Source organism: Podarcis liolepis (assembly GCF_965112155.1).
Source record: "Podarcis liolepis genome assembly, chromosome: 2".
Taxonomy (NCBI): domain Eukaryota; kingdom Metazoa; phylum Chordata; class Lepidosauria; order Squamata; family Lacertidae; genus Podarcis; species Podarcis liolepis.
In genome coordinates, this window is record NC_139555.1 from 48,995,750 (window position 1) to 49,011,441 (window position 15,692).

The 15,692-nt window shown below is 38.5% G+C and overlaps 1 protein-coding gene across 5 annotated transcripts in view; it reads left to right on the forward strand.

Moving 5' to 3' along the window:
- Positions 1-15,692, forward strand: part of DOCK2 (dedicator of cytokinesis 2) — a 266,689-nt gene that overhangs the window by 58,829 nt on the left and 192,168 nt on the right. For all 5 annotated transcript variants that reach the window (XM_083481684.1, XM_083481685.1, XM_083481687.1 and 2 more), the window contains 2 exons: positions 3,268-3,338; positions 3,721-3,827. In XM_083481684.1, the coding sequence (XP_083337810.1) occupies positions 3,268-3,338; positions 3,721-3,827 (178 nt within the window). The remainder of the gene's footprint in view (positions 1-3,267; positions 3,339-3,720; positions 3,828-15,692) is intronic.

A 15,692-nucleotide genomic window follows, 5' to 3' on the forward strand; every position in this document is an offset into this window, starting at 1 on the left:
CTATTCTTCCCCACCTCCAAATTTCTGTATTATCTTGCTCTGAAGAAACTGCCTTACAAATAGGCACTTTAAAAACAATCAATCTTGGAGAATCAAGTAAGGCTACAAGAAATGCCTTTCAAATTAATTTTTGTTTGAGGAGAGTGGGAAGGGATTTTACTGAAGGAACAGTCATATTTAGGTGGCCTGCTTTTTAAGTTTCTTAAGCCTCCCTGCTTGCAATTGAAGGGGCTATTCACTTCTAGAGACAAATGATTAAAAAAAATGTTTTTGTTTAAATAACCCCAGTGAATATCTGTGAACATTTCATTCCTTTTAAGCAAGCTAATGCTTAGGACCACATGATGAAAATGTCCATGTACATGTCTGTTAACTTCAGATATGTCACTTATTTGTGGGCATTTTCTTGCTGTTTAGATTTACTTTGCTATTCATAAGAAATCTATATTTTAATGTGGCAGCACCTACACTTTGGAACTCATTGCTTCTTGATATCAGGCAGGCTCCTTCAGTGTACTTTTTGGTGACTGCCAAAAACATGTTTGTTTAGACAAGCCTACTCAGATATGTGGAATATTGATTTGGATTTGTTTTTAGTTTATTGCTGATTTGTTTTTGAGATATTTTAAATAGCTGTTTTTACTGATACTTTTATTCTTTTACTGATATATTTTATTGTTTTGGTAAACCAGTTTCAGGTTTGTTTTTACAATCAAGCAGTATATAAATTTTATGGAATAGAATAACTAAATAACTAGATAGATAGAAATGTTTTGGCCTTCTAGTAGAACCAGTACAGTGTAATGGCTAGAGTGCTGGTCAGCCAAATTCAAATTCCTTCTCATTCATAAGATTCCCTGGGTATCCTTGGCTGAATTTCTCACAGCCTAACCTATGTCACATGAACCTAGTGTGAAAGAGAGTTCTGAGGATAATTACCACATGGAGGAAGGAACATGCAGGGCCACATTAACACTTGTAGACGTCATAAGCACTTAAAAGATTTGGGTGCCCCCCCCCCACAAATAAACCATAAAATATTTTTTATTTTGCAAAACCGATAGTAAGATGGAAAATAATGTTTATTTTTGTATCCTTCCACTTTATTTATACTTTTAAAAAATTCTCCTTTTTCTAATTGCAAAGTCTTTGATCACATCCTCAAAACTAATCTTACGCAACACATCTACTTCTATACTTAGTAGAGATAAGGTAACCAGCCTGCCTTGTTGCATAATTGTTCTGTTGGGATTTTTAACATACTTCAAGTGAGAAAATGAACACTCAGTGGAGCAATTTGTGACCATTAATGTTAAAAATCTGGCAATGGAAAATTTCTGTGGTGTTCCTGTTCCCTTGATGCCCTAAGCACTTACTTATTTTGCTTCATGGTTAATCCAGCCCTGGGAATGTGTCTAATCTGTGTGGACTTCATTCAGTATTTTTTTCATAGTACAGAATCTGTGGACAGAGCTTATGTTTGCGCAAGTTGTACATAAACAGGCTATGTGCAGAAGAGTCAATCCATGTATTGCGATTGTTGGTGGGGTTAGCAGGCACAGTGCTATCCACTGCCAGTGTGCTTTGATTATTCCCAGAATGGCTGCTTACCCAGTCCTGTGGTGGGCGGCAGTTGCAGCCTGTTGCGACTGTTCCTGACCCCCCAGAAACAATGCTGGACAGGGTGGCCGGAAGTTGGAAAATCCCTATGCTGGCCATGGAAGAGGGTAGGGTTTCCCTCCCATCTCAATTTTGAGTTCTGGCCAATCAGGCCAGTCCATGGGGGTGGGACTTGGGAGCGGAGAAGAGTGGAGCAGGCTTCGCTCCAGTCTGCCCCCAGAATTACTGCCTGTTCAGACCTAGAATTGTCACAAAGACAAAGTGGTGGTTGGGATACACTACGCACACAGCCCTAAGTTACTTGAAAGAGGGATGAGATAAAATATGTAATAAAATGAATAATTCTGTTCCCTTTTACCCTCCCCCCTTCCGAGGTCGCTCTTGGTGCCCGCCGAGTCCCACGACCACAGGCTCACTCTACCTGTGGTTTTTCTTGGCGGGTCTCCGCTTTGCCGTAGCGGACGACCCTTTTCCGCGGAGCCCCTCTTCACTGCGCGAAGAGGACCGCCATTGCCGTTTTGCGCCGCCTCCGGAAGTCAACTGTGAAATAATTAAAAGTGACACTTTTGTTACTGTATCTCTGTTTGTTGGAGTATGGTGAACGTGAATGGCAAGCTTTGTACCAGACATTGTAAACAGCAACATTGTCTTTGCCAGAGTGTGCCATACTTAATGGGTTTGCCCTTGAGAAACATAGAAGTGTGGTGTTCTTTAGGACATGTGACGTACCATTTATGTGTGTGTGTGGTAGCACGTGGAAACAACAAGCAGCACTTTGCACATGCTTCTCTGTTTGAAGCTTTGTTTAATAAAGACCTGAATAAAAATTGAACTGAGCTTTTATTTCCATTTCTTTGGGGCCATCTTTTTGAGCCTCGATGTGTCTACTGCTCCCCTGAGAGTAAGGATAGCGCAGGGACTTGCTTTCTTATTAACAAACCGGAATGTATCTGCCATAATTATCATCATGTATCTTTCACATTCACAAATTTGTTGTGATGGAATCAGCTAAAATATTAATACTGTGGTGGGAATAGTGTGTGTGTATCTCATCTCATAAATATGCAGCATCCATGTGCATGGGTAATGTGTCCAGAAGCCCTTTCCAGTCTAAAATATAAGCCTAGGTATTACTGAGCGAAAGCAAATGCAGTTGGTTTACTTCAGGTTGGTTCTGTAGGAGTGTATGGTTGTGTAATGTGTGTAATTCTTTTGTAGTGGAGAGTCAGGAGAAAACAAGTTTATTATTTTATTTCCATTTGTGTTTTTTCCATCAATCTAAATGCTTCTTACCAGGAGCTCAGGGTCCCATTTATTATTAAGCTATCCTCATGTATCCTTAAGTTGTGATGATACTCATCCAGACTCCCTTTGTGCTGCATTTCTAGGCACAGGTTCTTGCTTTAAAACTGCATGTTTGAGCAGTGATTTTTTGGGGGGTGGGGTGGTGGTCCTGGCACTCTTCTCAGGAATACTAGTGTTTTCCAGCTGAATCAGAGCAAGCAGCAATTAGGTTTTCCAAGGATTGCCATTTGCTCTCATTTAGCGATAAAACATGGGTTTTCCTGGGTATGATGGCCTTTAGTTTACAGGTGTTTATGAAACATGCATCAAAATGATCAAGTATTTTATATTTCTTTCTTTCAGGTGGCTGCCTTGAAGTATATTCCTTCTGTTCTCCAAGATGTAGAAACAGTGTTTGATGTCAGGTTACTTAGGTGAGCTAACATTCAGAATTCAGTGTCATCTAGCTGACACTATACCTTTGGCAGGACTATGCTGGTATTGGGTTAGTTAGTTAAGTAAATTCACACTTGATGCATTGCTGCTGCAAACTCTTATTCTGGAACTGAAGTCATATCTGATTTCAGAAACAGCCTAAGTTGACATAAGCAATGTGTCTAAAAAGCATAGGCTTCTCATTACCAGATATAGAATAAGCAGGAAAATAACAATTGCTCTGTTGTGACAGTTAAAATATCTATGGCAAACACTAGCGAGTTTAACTGTTTGGAAGACCTCCATATGTTTCATCAGATTCTTTTTTTAAATATACCATATTAATCTAATCTAATCATTTCATTTTTCTATCTTTTGCAGCCAGCTCTTATATGAATTTTATACTTGCATTCCACCAAAATCTCTACAGAATCATAAAGTGCGCTCCATGAAGAATATAGTATGCAGCAATCTCTTTAAAAAACAAGGTAAATTCAGAATGACTTGGGAACAATGATTAAAAAACAACAACCCTGCTATCCCATGTTGGTTTAGGTCTCTCTCCAAATATCTTAGGCACATGCTCTTTCTTCTGCACTGCTTTGGCCCCTCGGCACTTTTGTTTGGACATGTTCACCCTCATCCCTTACGTATGATTTACCATGAACTGAGATGCTTCTGAGCTCCTGTAGACTCTACCTCAAGATCAGGTTAAAAGCTGCTCTGCCTTTTTGAGTTTAAGTACCAACAATCTGGCTCCATTCTGGTTCAAGTGGAGCCCATCCCTTTCGTATAGGCCTGGCTTGTTCCATAATGTTGCCCTAAACATATTCAAACTTCTCCTTCTGATACAACTGTCTCATCTGCCCATTAAGACTCCCAAGCTGTGCTTGTCTAGCTGGCTCTGCCTTTTCATCAGGTAGCATTTCAGAGAAAGCTACATTGAAGGTCTTGGTTTTCAACCTCCTACCTAGCAACCTTCATTTTGTTTCCAGGACTGCATGACTGCATTCCACCACATGAGTGGTACCACATGTAACAAGATGTAACAAGACCACTGATTTCTTCCCTTCTACCAGGGGATATCCAGACGTTGCATGACATCTGCAGACAGGCTGCATATCCATCACAAACTTAATGACTGAATTGTTCACTGAGCCATTTCAATATGCTCTGCTATTTAAAAACAAAGGGCTTACTGATTCTTTAATTGTTGTATCCTTGAAAGCATTTGAGAAATGCTAGTGATATGCTATGGCACACATCAATTATTTGGTGGCTAACAGTTTGCATTAGGTGTTTGAGAGATTTTTTGAATTCCAGATGTTTCTGTGCCTCTTCGGTGTTTGCAAAAAATGCTGCAGAGTATGCCTCAAAAACACTTTATCATCTCCTGCTTCCTCAGTTCTGCTGATGCTTATAAGTTAATTATCGTAACAGTGTCTTAAGCACCCGTTTGCAGGATAAAGCATGCATTATAAGATATAGGAGCAACAATGCCTAATAATTTGTGCTGGTGCAAAACACACCTCAGCAAAACGTACCCACCACCAGTATAATTCAGTTGTTGTCCATTCCTTTTCACCACCTCACTTTCAGATTAAACTGCCTTTCTTTATTTTTAAAAAATAAAGTTTTAATAAAACTTTTCAACATACAATAAAAAAGAAACAAAACAAGAAATAAGAAAGAGAACAAAGAGAAAAGCAAGCAGACACAGAGATAATAACAGAAAAGAGAAAGAGATAAGTAAAAGTGACTTCCAACTATCTATTTGTCAGTTGTGCCTGCAAAAGTTCCTTATAATAATCCAGTGTTCAGTCCAGAGTAATGTCCCGTTATTCTTCCCTCTGCTAGCTGATGTTAAATCCAGGCATCTCAATTTCATTCCTTTTCCTTCCCATCCATGAAGTTCATAAGTAAGAATCAACCTTTAATCTTTCTCTAGTCTAACACCACAACTTTACCCCCTGATTTAAAAAGACATTTGGTCCTTATTCTTTATTCCTCACGAGTTTCTTCGCTGTGTTTATATAATAAGACAATATCCATAATTGATTACAAATTATGTAGACATTAATTCACAGCCCAAACAATAGTATTGCAGGAGGCACGGCCACTTTTTCTTCTGAGATGATTCCAAGCTGTACACAGAATCCTCTTTCCATGAATTCCATCTCCTCCTCCAACGTCATAGCTCCAGCACAACATTGTTCCACTGCTTCCAGCACTGATACTACTGCAGGAGGCTTAGTCACTTTTTCTTCTCAGATCATTTCAGATTGTACTTCCAGCATCAACACTAAACTATCCTTTAGGGCTGGCAAATCATCCTTGGTATTTCCCCCCAGGAGCTGTGACTCTTCGGGAATCTGTGTGCAACCTTCCTTATTTTCTAAGATGATTATGTTCTGAAACACTTTGTATCAGAATAAAAGATAATACATGGTGCATCTGCTTAAATGAGTTTCAAGTGCCTTATGGCATCTTCAAGTTTTTGTGACTTAAGCTTTTGTGCACCAAAGCCCACTGTGCCATTCCACGAAAGCTTACGCCACAATCAGTTTGTGGGTCTTTAAGGTGCCACAAGACTGTTTGTTCTAATGCTTGCAAGAGACTTTACATTCGCTGGAATCAATAAATGTTACTTCAAAAGGGAGTATAAAATAGTATGGTTACATGCCTCCTCTAACTAGGGAGCTCCTTACTATGAAGCAGACCATTCAATAAACACAGCATGCTAGTGGTAAAAGCAGCACCACCTTGAAAATGTGCAAGTTATTTGTTTTCTGGAAAAGCAAAGAAACCAATTTACTAGCTTTTCCTTTCATGAGATTTTTCTTCGTATTGTAATTTGGATTGCCCTATCTTGAAGAGAGATAAAGTGGACAGCCTGAGCCACTGCTAGCCTGAGCTGAGGAAAGAGACTGTGCCTGTGCACCTCTTTTCCTGGCTCAGGCTGGCAGCAGCCATGATATGCAGAGTGCCTAGAAGTCTCTATAAACATTCCACAGACCTTCAGCTCTTCACAAATGGACCCTGTGAAAACTCTTTAGACTTTCCTTGGAGAATTAACTTCTCTAATAGCTTAATATGAGGTTGCCAGTTGGTCAGTACTCATCCATATGGATCCATTCTATTACCCCAAATTTATTTGGGAACTGTTGGTGAGAAACTTTGGCAAAAGCTTTTTGGAGGTCCAAGTATATGATGTTAACCAATCTAACCCCAATCCACATAGGGTAATTTTTCTTCAGGGTGAGGCAGAATTCCCTTTGCAGAAGCTATGTTTATGCTTTCTCACAAAGGCTTATTCTTCTACATGCATAACAAATCTAGCTTTAATTGTGTTTTCCACATCCTGCTGGAATAGCTCAGTCAGCAGGGTTGTGGGTCTAAGTCCCAGGCTGGGCAAAATATTTCATTTTTTGCAGGAGGCTGGACTAGATGACCCTCATTGTCCCTTCCAACAATTATGATTCTTTGAAATAACACAGGACAGTTGTTAAACCATGTGACCTGCAATTTTCTAGCTCTCCCTTGAGAGCTCTCTCTTTAAATAAATTTTAGAGGAAGAAAATCTTGATAGCTTTCCCCCTGAATCTTTGATATCTGGAAGGCAGAAGTCCTTGCCAAAAGGAAATCCCTTGTCTAGTAGCAATAGAGAAGTGTTATTCGGAGTGTTTCTAACTCTGGTTGAGAAATTATTTGCAAAACTGTCAGGTCCCTTTCTCCATTGTTGGTAAGAAAGGCAATCCATTTTTAATTGTGCCTAGAGGCTTTCACAATGGGCTCAAGAGCTCTTACAAAATTTAATGAGAGTAAATAAATGAACATACTCCCTTCAGACTGTCAGACTCTGTTTCCCACTTCAAACAACACATCCACAGAAGTCGAAATAAATAGGTTAAAACAATATTTTGCTGCCTTTGTACGTAAGAGAATGCTAATTACTTCACAGAAATGTTAGGTGAGAATAACATTGTAGTTTGAGATTAATTTTGATTTTGTCTAACTATGATTAAGATGAGGACATGTGCCTTTTTCTCTCCCCTGTATTTGGTGTTCATAGCTAAAAAGCAACACAGTTGCAAAGCACAGGTGCCCACAGTGAAGTCTTTTAGGAATTTCAGTCACTAAGAGCATTGGGAGTTTTTTCATTTGGATAATAATGCTTTACACTGAAGAACTGCTGAATAAAATAACTAAAATTAATGTATTTTGATCTTTTGGAAGTCAGATCCCAAATTCTGCAGGATAGCCTTCTTTATCTTAATGGATAGTTTGTTCCAAATGACTGTGCAACTCCTTGAGAGATTTGCCAAGTGAACCTCGTTTTAGAAGACCACGGGGCTTTCCCATATGCCAAATATTTTATGAAGCTCATCGTTTCCGCATCTTAAAATTGTAGTTGGGGAACTATTAAAAAATAAGCAAGTGTTGTTAATTTTAACATTTATAATTCAAGTCATGAGACCAAGCAATACCAGAACCAGCACACATTGCCTCAAAAATGGCTCAAAAGGAAGGTGACCAGGTAGGTGCAAAAGAAGAAGAAACCAAAGATTCCAACTGCATTCAGCAATTACGTTTTATTTCTATAAAATGCTAGGCCTTCACTGATGTGTTGTAGAATAATCAGCCTGCATCTAACACAGGTCTGGATAAATGTGAGTTTTGATAAGAGCAACAGCTTAGGGTGAAGGATGTGTAGCCTTTTCCTCACATTTCGCCTTTCCCTTCCATTCTGCTTTCTTCATTTAAATCTCACCGCATTTTAAAGCCTTCGGTAAGGCTAAGCAACACTTCCATTGATAAAACTATATAGATTGCCTTCTGTACTACTTTCACTTAGGGCCACACTAGATTTGCTGTCTTGGCATTTAAAATATAAATAGCATCGACTGAGGGTGAGGGCTGATAATTATCCGGATCACAGCAAGCAGGAAGGTAGAAATTAACCCCTTCTACCTCTGCATTTTTTTAAAAAATGTTTTTTTTATTGAAAGATTTTCATGGATAACCAAGATATATATAGTGTCTCTGTTTTCAGTTCATAGAGTCTTTTCTACAGATCAGTTACATTTGGCCTGAGATACCATTCTACTTTCAGTTTGTTAGTTAGCTTTTCTAGCTTTTCTAGTATGGCTGTTTCCCATACAGTTTGGTACCAGAGGTCCATGTTTACTCCTGACAGGTCCCTCCAGGATCTAGTTATGATGCTCCTAGGTGTTGAGAGTAGGTGAGGTAAATATCTCCTCTGAAGCTGGTAATCACATTGGGAGAAAATCCCCCATTAGCACAAATGGGGAATTTCCTATCAATTCAAATTCTGGTTGCAGAAAAGGGATTTTCCTCAGGACTACATCTGCAAATGAAAGAGTCAGCTTCACTTTCTCTGCTTTACAACAATCCTGGTCATTATCACCTCCTCCAATGATGCCACCTCAGTTTTATAAAACCTGTGAATTAAATTCAAAGCATTTAACATCACAGTGTACTTTAACTCTTATAGAAACAGTCTTTTTCTTTGATAAGCCCCTCCATTTTCCTTTTAATACCTTTAAAACACTTCCTTTTAAAAACAATAAAATACTTGGAACAAAAATTTACCTCATACACCAGTGATTAAAGATAACATTTTTTTTAAATGGACCTATGATGTCACATATATTGTCAAAATGAGAGTCATGAAATCATAGCTTCCATTTAAAAACCTATGCAAATGCAATTGCGAGAGTTTTATTAGTCAGCACTACTCACACATACAAAGGGAAGCTCATGAAATTGCATTTTATATAGCTGAAATCTGCTGTACTAAGCAGGGGCATGGAAATCTTATATCAAAGCGGCAAATATTCTTGCAATTTGAATGTTTACCGAACTTCTTATGAATAGGTGAGTTTTTTAGTGATAATATTTCAAGTAGAAAAGCTGAAGCAGAAGATAGCAAGCTGATACTGGACTCCTGGAGACAATAAATTTTAGCAACTTGACCTCTGCTGTAAAACTACCTCTGCTGTTGTAGGCACTGTGTTGCTGAATATCAAATGCTGGGAATCACAAGTGGAGAATGTACTGTCCCACTCAGATTCAGGCTTCCCACTGTGAGAACAGGATGCTGAACTAGATGTGCGACTTGCTCAGTCCAGCAGGATTCTTACGTTCTTAGGTGGATTTTCTGCCCAAGGACTAATATGAAATAATTCCCATGTTGGAATGTTTTCTTGTAGCCTGTCTATTACATTTGTATCCTGACCCTCATTCCAGGAACTCACAGCATGCATGGGAAGTTATCTCACTTTATCTCAGCACATTGTTCTGTGATTTCTTCTACCTTGAAAATAGGTGTGGGGGTTGAACATATATTCAACATATATTCTTCACATGTTGAGTTGTACTAAATAGCAGCATACCAATGCTCAACAGAGGAATCATATTACTGATACTGATATGCAACTTTCAAATAGAATGTCAACCAGATCAGTACCCAAAGTCCTCCTTTGGCTTAGCCAATTATAGGTTAAAGTTCTGGATATAAATATATTTAAGTGAAAATGAGAGCTTCAGATATTCAAATTATCCAACTCCCTGCAAAGCAAGTAAGGGAGCCTGGGGTCAGTGTTCAAGATCATCAGTGGAAGATCTTCTGTTGTTATCCAGGTGAGGGTTACTCACCAAGAAAGAAACAGTAAGGGAACTTTTCATTGGGCATTGGCAAACATGAGCAAGGGTAAGGATTCAACCCTCTCTTCCCACCCACCCCTTCTATGTTTTATATTACAGTGCTTTACAGTGATTGGGGGGCAGCCCAATTTCAATACATGCATTTGCTGCCTTCATGATTAGTTTGGTCTCCAGTTTTTGTATTATAGGAAAATATGATGTAAGGAAAGAGCTGAATCATTTGGTTGTATAACATCTAGCCTAGGGCTCCTGTGTGTTTAATCCAAGTACATCAGTTTTTAAATCAGAATGTAAAATATGCAGTTAAGGGCAAGTATTTTTGGTGTCTTTAAAGATAATAATTTCAAACGAGTTCAATTGCTCAGTGAATAATTATGCTAAAACGTGATACTTATTGGTATTTTCCATAACTAATGTTTACAGATGTGAAAATTAAGTCAATCATAAATAAACTACAAGAACTTACAAACCTCTGCCAGTAAACATTTCTGTACTGTGGAGGAAGCTTCAAGCTTTTCTGTTTTAAAATCTGCCACTCGAGCAAGAATACAAATGTACAAAAGATTTGTTGTGAAAACAGTACCCCTTATAATAGGCAAGTCTATAAATTTCTTCATCTTAAAATTAATTTTACAGAATTGTACAAATATTTATACTTTTAAAAATAGGAAATCACAATGAATTCTTCATTAGCGGCACATGGCAACTGGGGATGTATACACCGCAATAGCCTTAGATGCTGTTTGCTTATCAAAATTACTCCATAGAGAAACCTCTTGGGCTGCATAATTTTGTTTTGGCCTAGAAAAATGTTCCCAGCTCAAAATGCAACTAAGTAGTAGTTGCTGCTGCTGCTTCTTAGGTTCAGAACAAATGCTATGAGGGGGATTTTTGAGTTGATCTCTCCAAGTTTTAAATTTCATTTTGAAGTGCTTCAGGTGGCTGCAGTGATGGGGATGGCAGTGGCATCATGCAAACTTAAAAGCTTGCTTTCAATCTATCCCTGGCAGTTCAATTCTGGGGAAAATATGTTATGTGCTCCCTACTGTTTCAACTGGTGAGGAGTTTGTCAGATAACCAGCCTCATATGACCAACATGCTTAACTCTAATTAATGCATGAAGTGGTTAAGACCATAAAGCTGTCTTGCCAGGCTCATCTCACCTTGTGAGGGTCTGTCAAACCTCCCCCTCTTCAACAGCTCTGCCGCCAGTCTACCTGAGAAACTCAGCATGCAAAGGGGTCTCAGCTGGCTACTCCAAGCTCAGGCCGCATGGCTGTCGCAATCCACACTTGAGTTCCTATACCAAAATTTTAGGAACATTCACCACTGTAACTTAGCCACGTTATACTGTCTGTGCATCTTTTTCTAAATGCTTTATGGAAAAGCACATGACTCTGCCTTTGGAGAGCTTGTAAATAATAAACCATTTTCACTTACTAAACATGTGGTCTTTTTCTATGCTAGGGGAGGAAGGGACAATTTTGGAACCCACAATGGCATGTTTTAAAGGTCTAACAGCCTATTTTTCTACACTTTGCTGCATATTTTCTTATCTTAAATCTCTGCTGGGGTTCTCTCACCAAAAAGTACCTGCCCCAAACCTGGATCTTGGCATCCAGCAAATTCTCCTTGTATACCTATTTTTATCCTTGTCACCAGCAGTTTCAGGGGCACAGCAATTACCTGGGGTTGGTTTACTTTGGGAGGTCCTTTGTGTACCCTGACTGCTCTTCATAGAAGAATGCTTCCTAACTTAAATCTGAAAGGGGAAAAAACTTAAATAACTGATATTGAGACTGTACAATATATAGCATAGATGAGAATTTTTGCATATCTTATTATGCAAGCAATAATATACAGTATTCAAAACAGTTAACCACCAGTATAGGTGAAAACAATACTGGTTATCACGTGTGTGTGTGTGTGTGTGTGTGTGTAGGGGAGAGGATTAATTAAGATTCAATTATGTCTGCTATTGTTAAAGAAATCTGAAGTGGAATGAATATAAATAGCTATATAAATTTCCATTATCTCTAATAAAATGCCTGCATAGCTAAATTAAAGGCTAGAATGATCATGATTACATTATTTTAATAATAAAGATTAACATGGTAAGTTGGCTATTAGTTAATTCATGAACATTATTAATGGAAAATGTGTATTAATTGGGTCTACAGTGCTGCATAAATAACAGGCAACCCATCTTGCCTAGTTAGCATATTTTCTCCTACTTTATGACATTTACCACATAGCCCAATTTTCTCTTAGGCAGAACAGTCAAAGTTATTATTATATATTAAAAACAGTGACAAGTACAAATTATTTTTTTCTATTAGATGTGTGGGTACTGCTTTGTTTTACTGTTAAAGGAAACTTTTAATGCTAGTATGAAAATGGATGCTTGAAACTATTTGTGTACAGAATGTGTTAGGAGAAAAAACAACCAGTTCAACTATTAAGGTTCCTGCTAATGTTTTCCACTCAGAAAGAGTGAGAAAAAAATGCTGTCTTGGTAGAATTGATTGGAGTCAAATGTAATACAGTGGTACCTCAGGGTACAAATGCTTCAGGTTACAAATGCTTCAGGTTACAGACTCCTCTAACCCAGAAGTAGTACCTCGGGTTAAGAACTTTACCTCAGGATGAGAACAGAAATCCTGTGGTGGCAGCGGGAGGCTCCATTAGCTAAAGTGGTACCTCAGGTTAAGAACAGTTTCAAGTTAAGAATGGACCTCCGTAATGAATTAAGTTCTTAACCAGAGGTACCACTTGTAGAAGTATCAGAATGCGCTCATGGTTTCAGGACAGTATATACCATGGGAAAGACCTATTTGATGCCCCGCCTAAATGGTTGCCTCATTCAGACCATGTGAATGAAGCAACGTGGGATCCATGCATGGAAAAACAGCTCCCAGCTGTGGGTACATCTCAAGAGGACCTAATTGTCAGGTCTTCCTGACTCATTCTATTGCCTATGCAGTTTCCCATCATCTTGGAGTGTAGGTATTATAAATACCCTGTATGCATTAATTTGTACCTCCTGTTTCAGTCCTTGCCTTCACTCAGCTTTTTAAGTTCAATAATAATGCAAGCTTTTAATACCCTGTTTGTGTAATTGCACCCAATTCATCTTATCTTACCTCCCTTGAATAAAGAGTTACAAGCTTTAAAAGATAAGAGCTGAGGACTTGGGCAGCTGCCAAAAAACTTCTATTTATTGGGTCACAGAACAAATGCACCTTACCCCTGCCATAAATATATTCTTCCCCAGAGATGTTCTGACTAAGCACTGTAAATGTTATTTTCGTATATTTTGCAGCCACAAGAATGTAACTTCATAATAAATTCTGAATATATATATATATATATATATATATATATATATATATATTCCATATATATATCAATTCACCCAAACAAGCTGAGGTTATACACTAGGGATGTCAAGCTAAAGTATATTTAAAATTAAAATTTGCGCAAAAAGTAAGGCTTCAGGTTATGTACTAAATTGTGCTTGCTAAGTATACCTCAATTATTAATGACAGTGGCTGGGATTTACAACGAATAGAAAGGATTGCTTTTAAGAAGCTTAAAAACAGCCACCACTCCATCTGGGCCAGAGATTACCATTACCCAAACTTTATCAGCTCTTCCACATTTGATCCAAATAAATGGCAAGATTTCCCCCTCCCAAATTCTGCCAAACCCCCTTCTGTTGTACCTCCATGCGCCGCTGCCCCAATATTCCATTTTGGAAGTAGCCCTCAACCCCCAAAAACAGATTTTGAGGGGCTGCAAGGGTATTGCAGACATTCAGTCTGACTTCTCCCTCCTTCAGTAATGTATGCTGGGGAAAACTGGATGTTATTACAGCTAATAGTACAAAGCAATTTCAAACAGTAAGCAAGAGAGTAAATAAATATTTTCATAGGGAAAGAGCATAGTTTTGTGTAAATAGGTGTGCATCAACCACAAGATTCACTTTGGACTTCAGTTTGGTGCTTCATAACAACCTGATTTGGTCAGACATAGGCAGTCTAATTCTTCTGCCCCAATCACTGTAGACACAGCTATAATGCCCTGCTTTTTATAGAAATGGATGAAATTTGCAAGCATCACAATCCTTCCAAAATGAGTAAAGCCTTCTGTGTACCTCTAAAATATGGTATCTCCCATACAAAGTTCTTGTTGATTTGGGGCAAAATTTGATTAATGTGAAGGCATTGTTACTCCTTCTGAGTGCATAAGTTCTCTCAAATTTCAGAAGTGTAATTGCAGGTATTCCTGCAAAGGCAGCCATTAGTTTTAGGATCTGCTCCATTCCTCTTCCTTCCCTATTGAGAATTTTCAAGAAATGACTCTCACTTTATTCATTCTGGCAGAAGTGAATGTAATCTCAGGCTGGATAAAGGTTTCCCAATTTATAAACAAACACTTATAGGGGATTTTGTGCTAGAAACCAATAAAATCTGATTCCTGGCCATAATAATAATAATAATAATAATAATAATAATAATAATAATAATAATAATTTATTTATTTATACCCCGCCCATCTGGCTGAGTTTCCCCAGCCACTCTGGGCGGCTCCCAATCAAGTGTTAAAAACAATACAGCGTTAAATATTAAAAACTTCCCTGAACAGGGCTACCTTCAGATGTCTTCTGAATGTCAGGTAGTTGTTTATCTCTTTGACATCTGATGGGAGAGCCATGAATCCTTCAAAATGTCTGAAGCAAAGCTACTGTGATACAAGAGCAACTGTGGCAGTTTTGGGTGGGAATCACTTAATCTCCTTTAGTGTTTTGTGGACAATTGCTCTGAAAATCGCAAACATAAAAGAGGTGCCACTGGGTAAGAAACCTGTTAAATCACAAACAAATAGGTTCAGTGGAATTGTGCCAGGTACCTTTAAAGTTGGCTTCGGGGTGGAAAGAACCAAATGATTCACTTTCCAAGAAAAAAATCATTTCCTCTGATACAAACTTGATCTGCCAGTTGCAATGGAGATCTTGACCCGTTTCCACTCCTCACCTTCGCACCTTCCTTGATCTCAGAGGCATAAGTTTTGTTCTTGAAAAGCTGCTTCCTTCACCAAAGCACTGGGATTGGAAAATGCGGGTAAAATAATTTTCTCCCCTTTCAGCCAATGCTTGTCTGCATTATTGTCAATGCTTCAGGAGTCCTTCCTTTGACTTGTGATACCTCATAAAGATCCCCTTTCACCTGTGACAATCAACCCCAATACTTCTGAGGCATCTCACCACCTTGGGACTTGTTAGATTCAGATGCACAAACCCTACTAAACAATACTTTGTCAGGTATAACTAGGGACTGTGTCAGCATTGGCCAGTTAATATTCTAACATAAAACCACTTTTAATTGGGGGATTTGCAACTGTGAGAAGCAAGGCATGAATACTAAAAAAAATTATTAAGCAGTGAAAAGGGTTTGGAGGAAAGACTTCTCTTTTCTTTCACCACCATCATCCAGCTTTGCACACCATTTTATATTCTTCATATGTCATATTTTTTTCTTCACCATAAAATAAGTTGCTGGGGAAAATGAGTGTTTTCTTTCTGGTGCTGAAGGTGGCATTTGGGGATGTTGGGTGTGAAATTTTGGTAGGAAGAGTAGGGTTACAGATGAGTTTTGATGATTCAT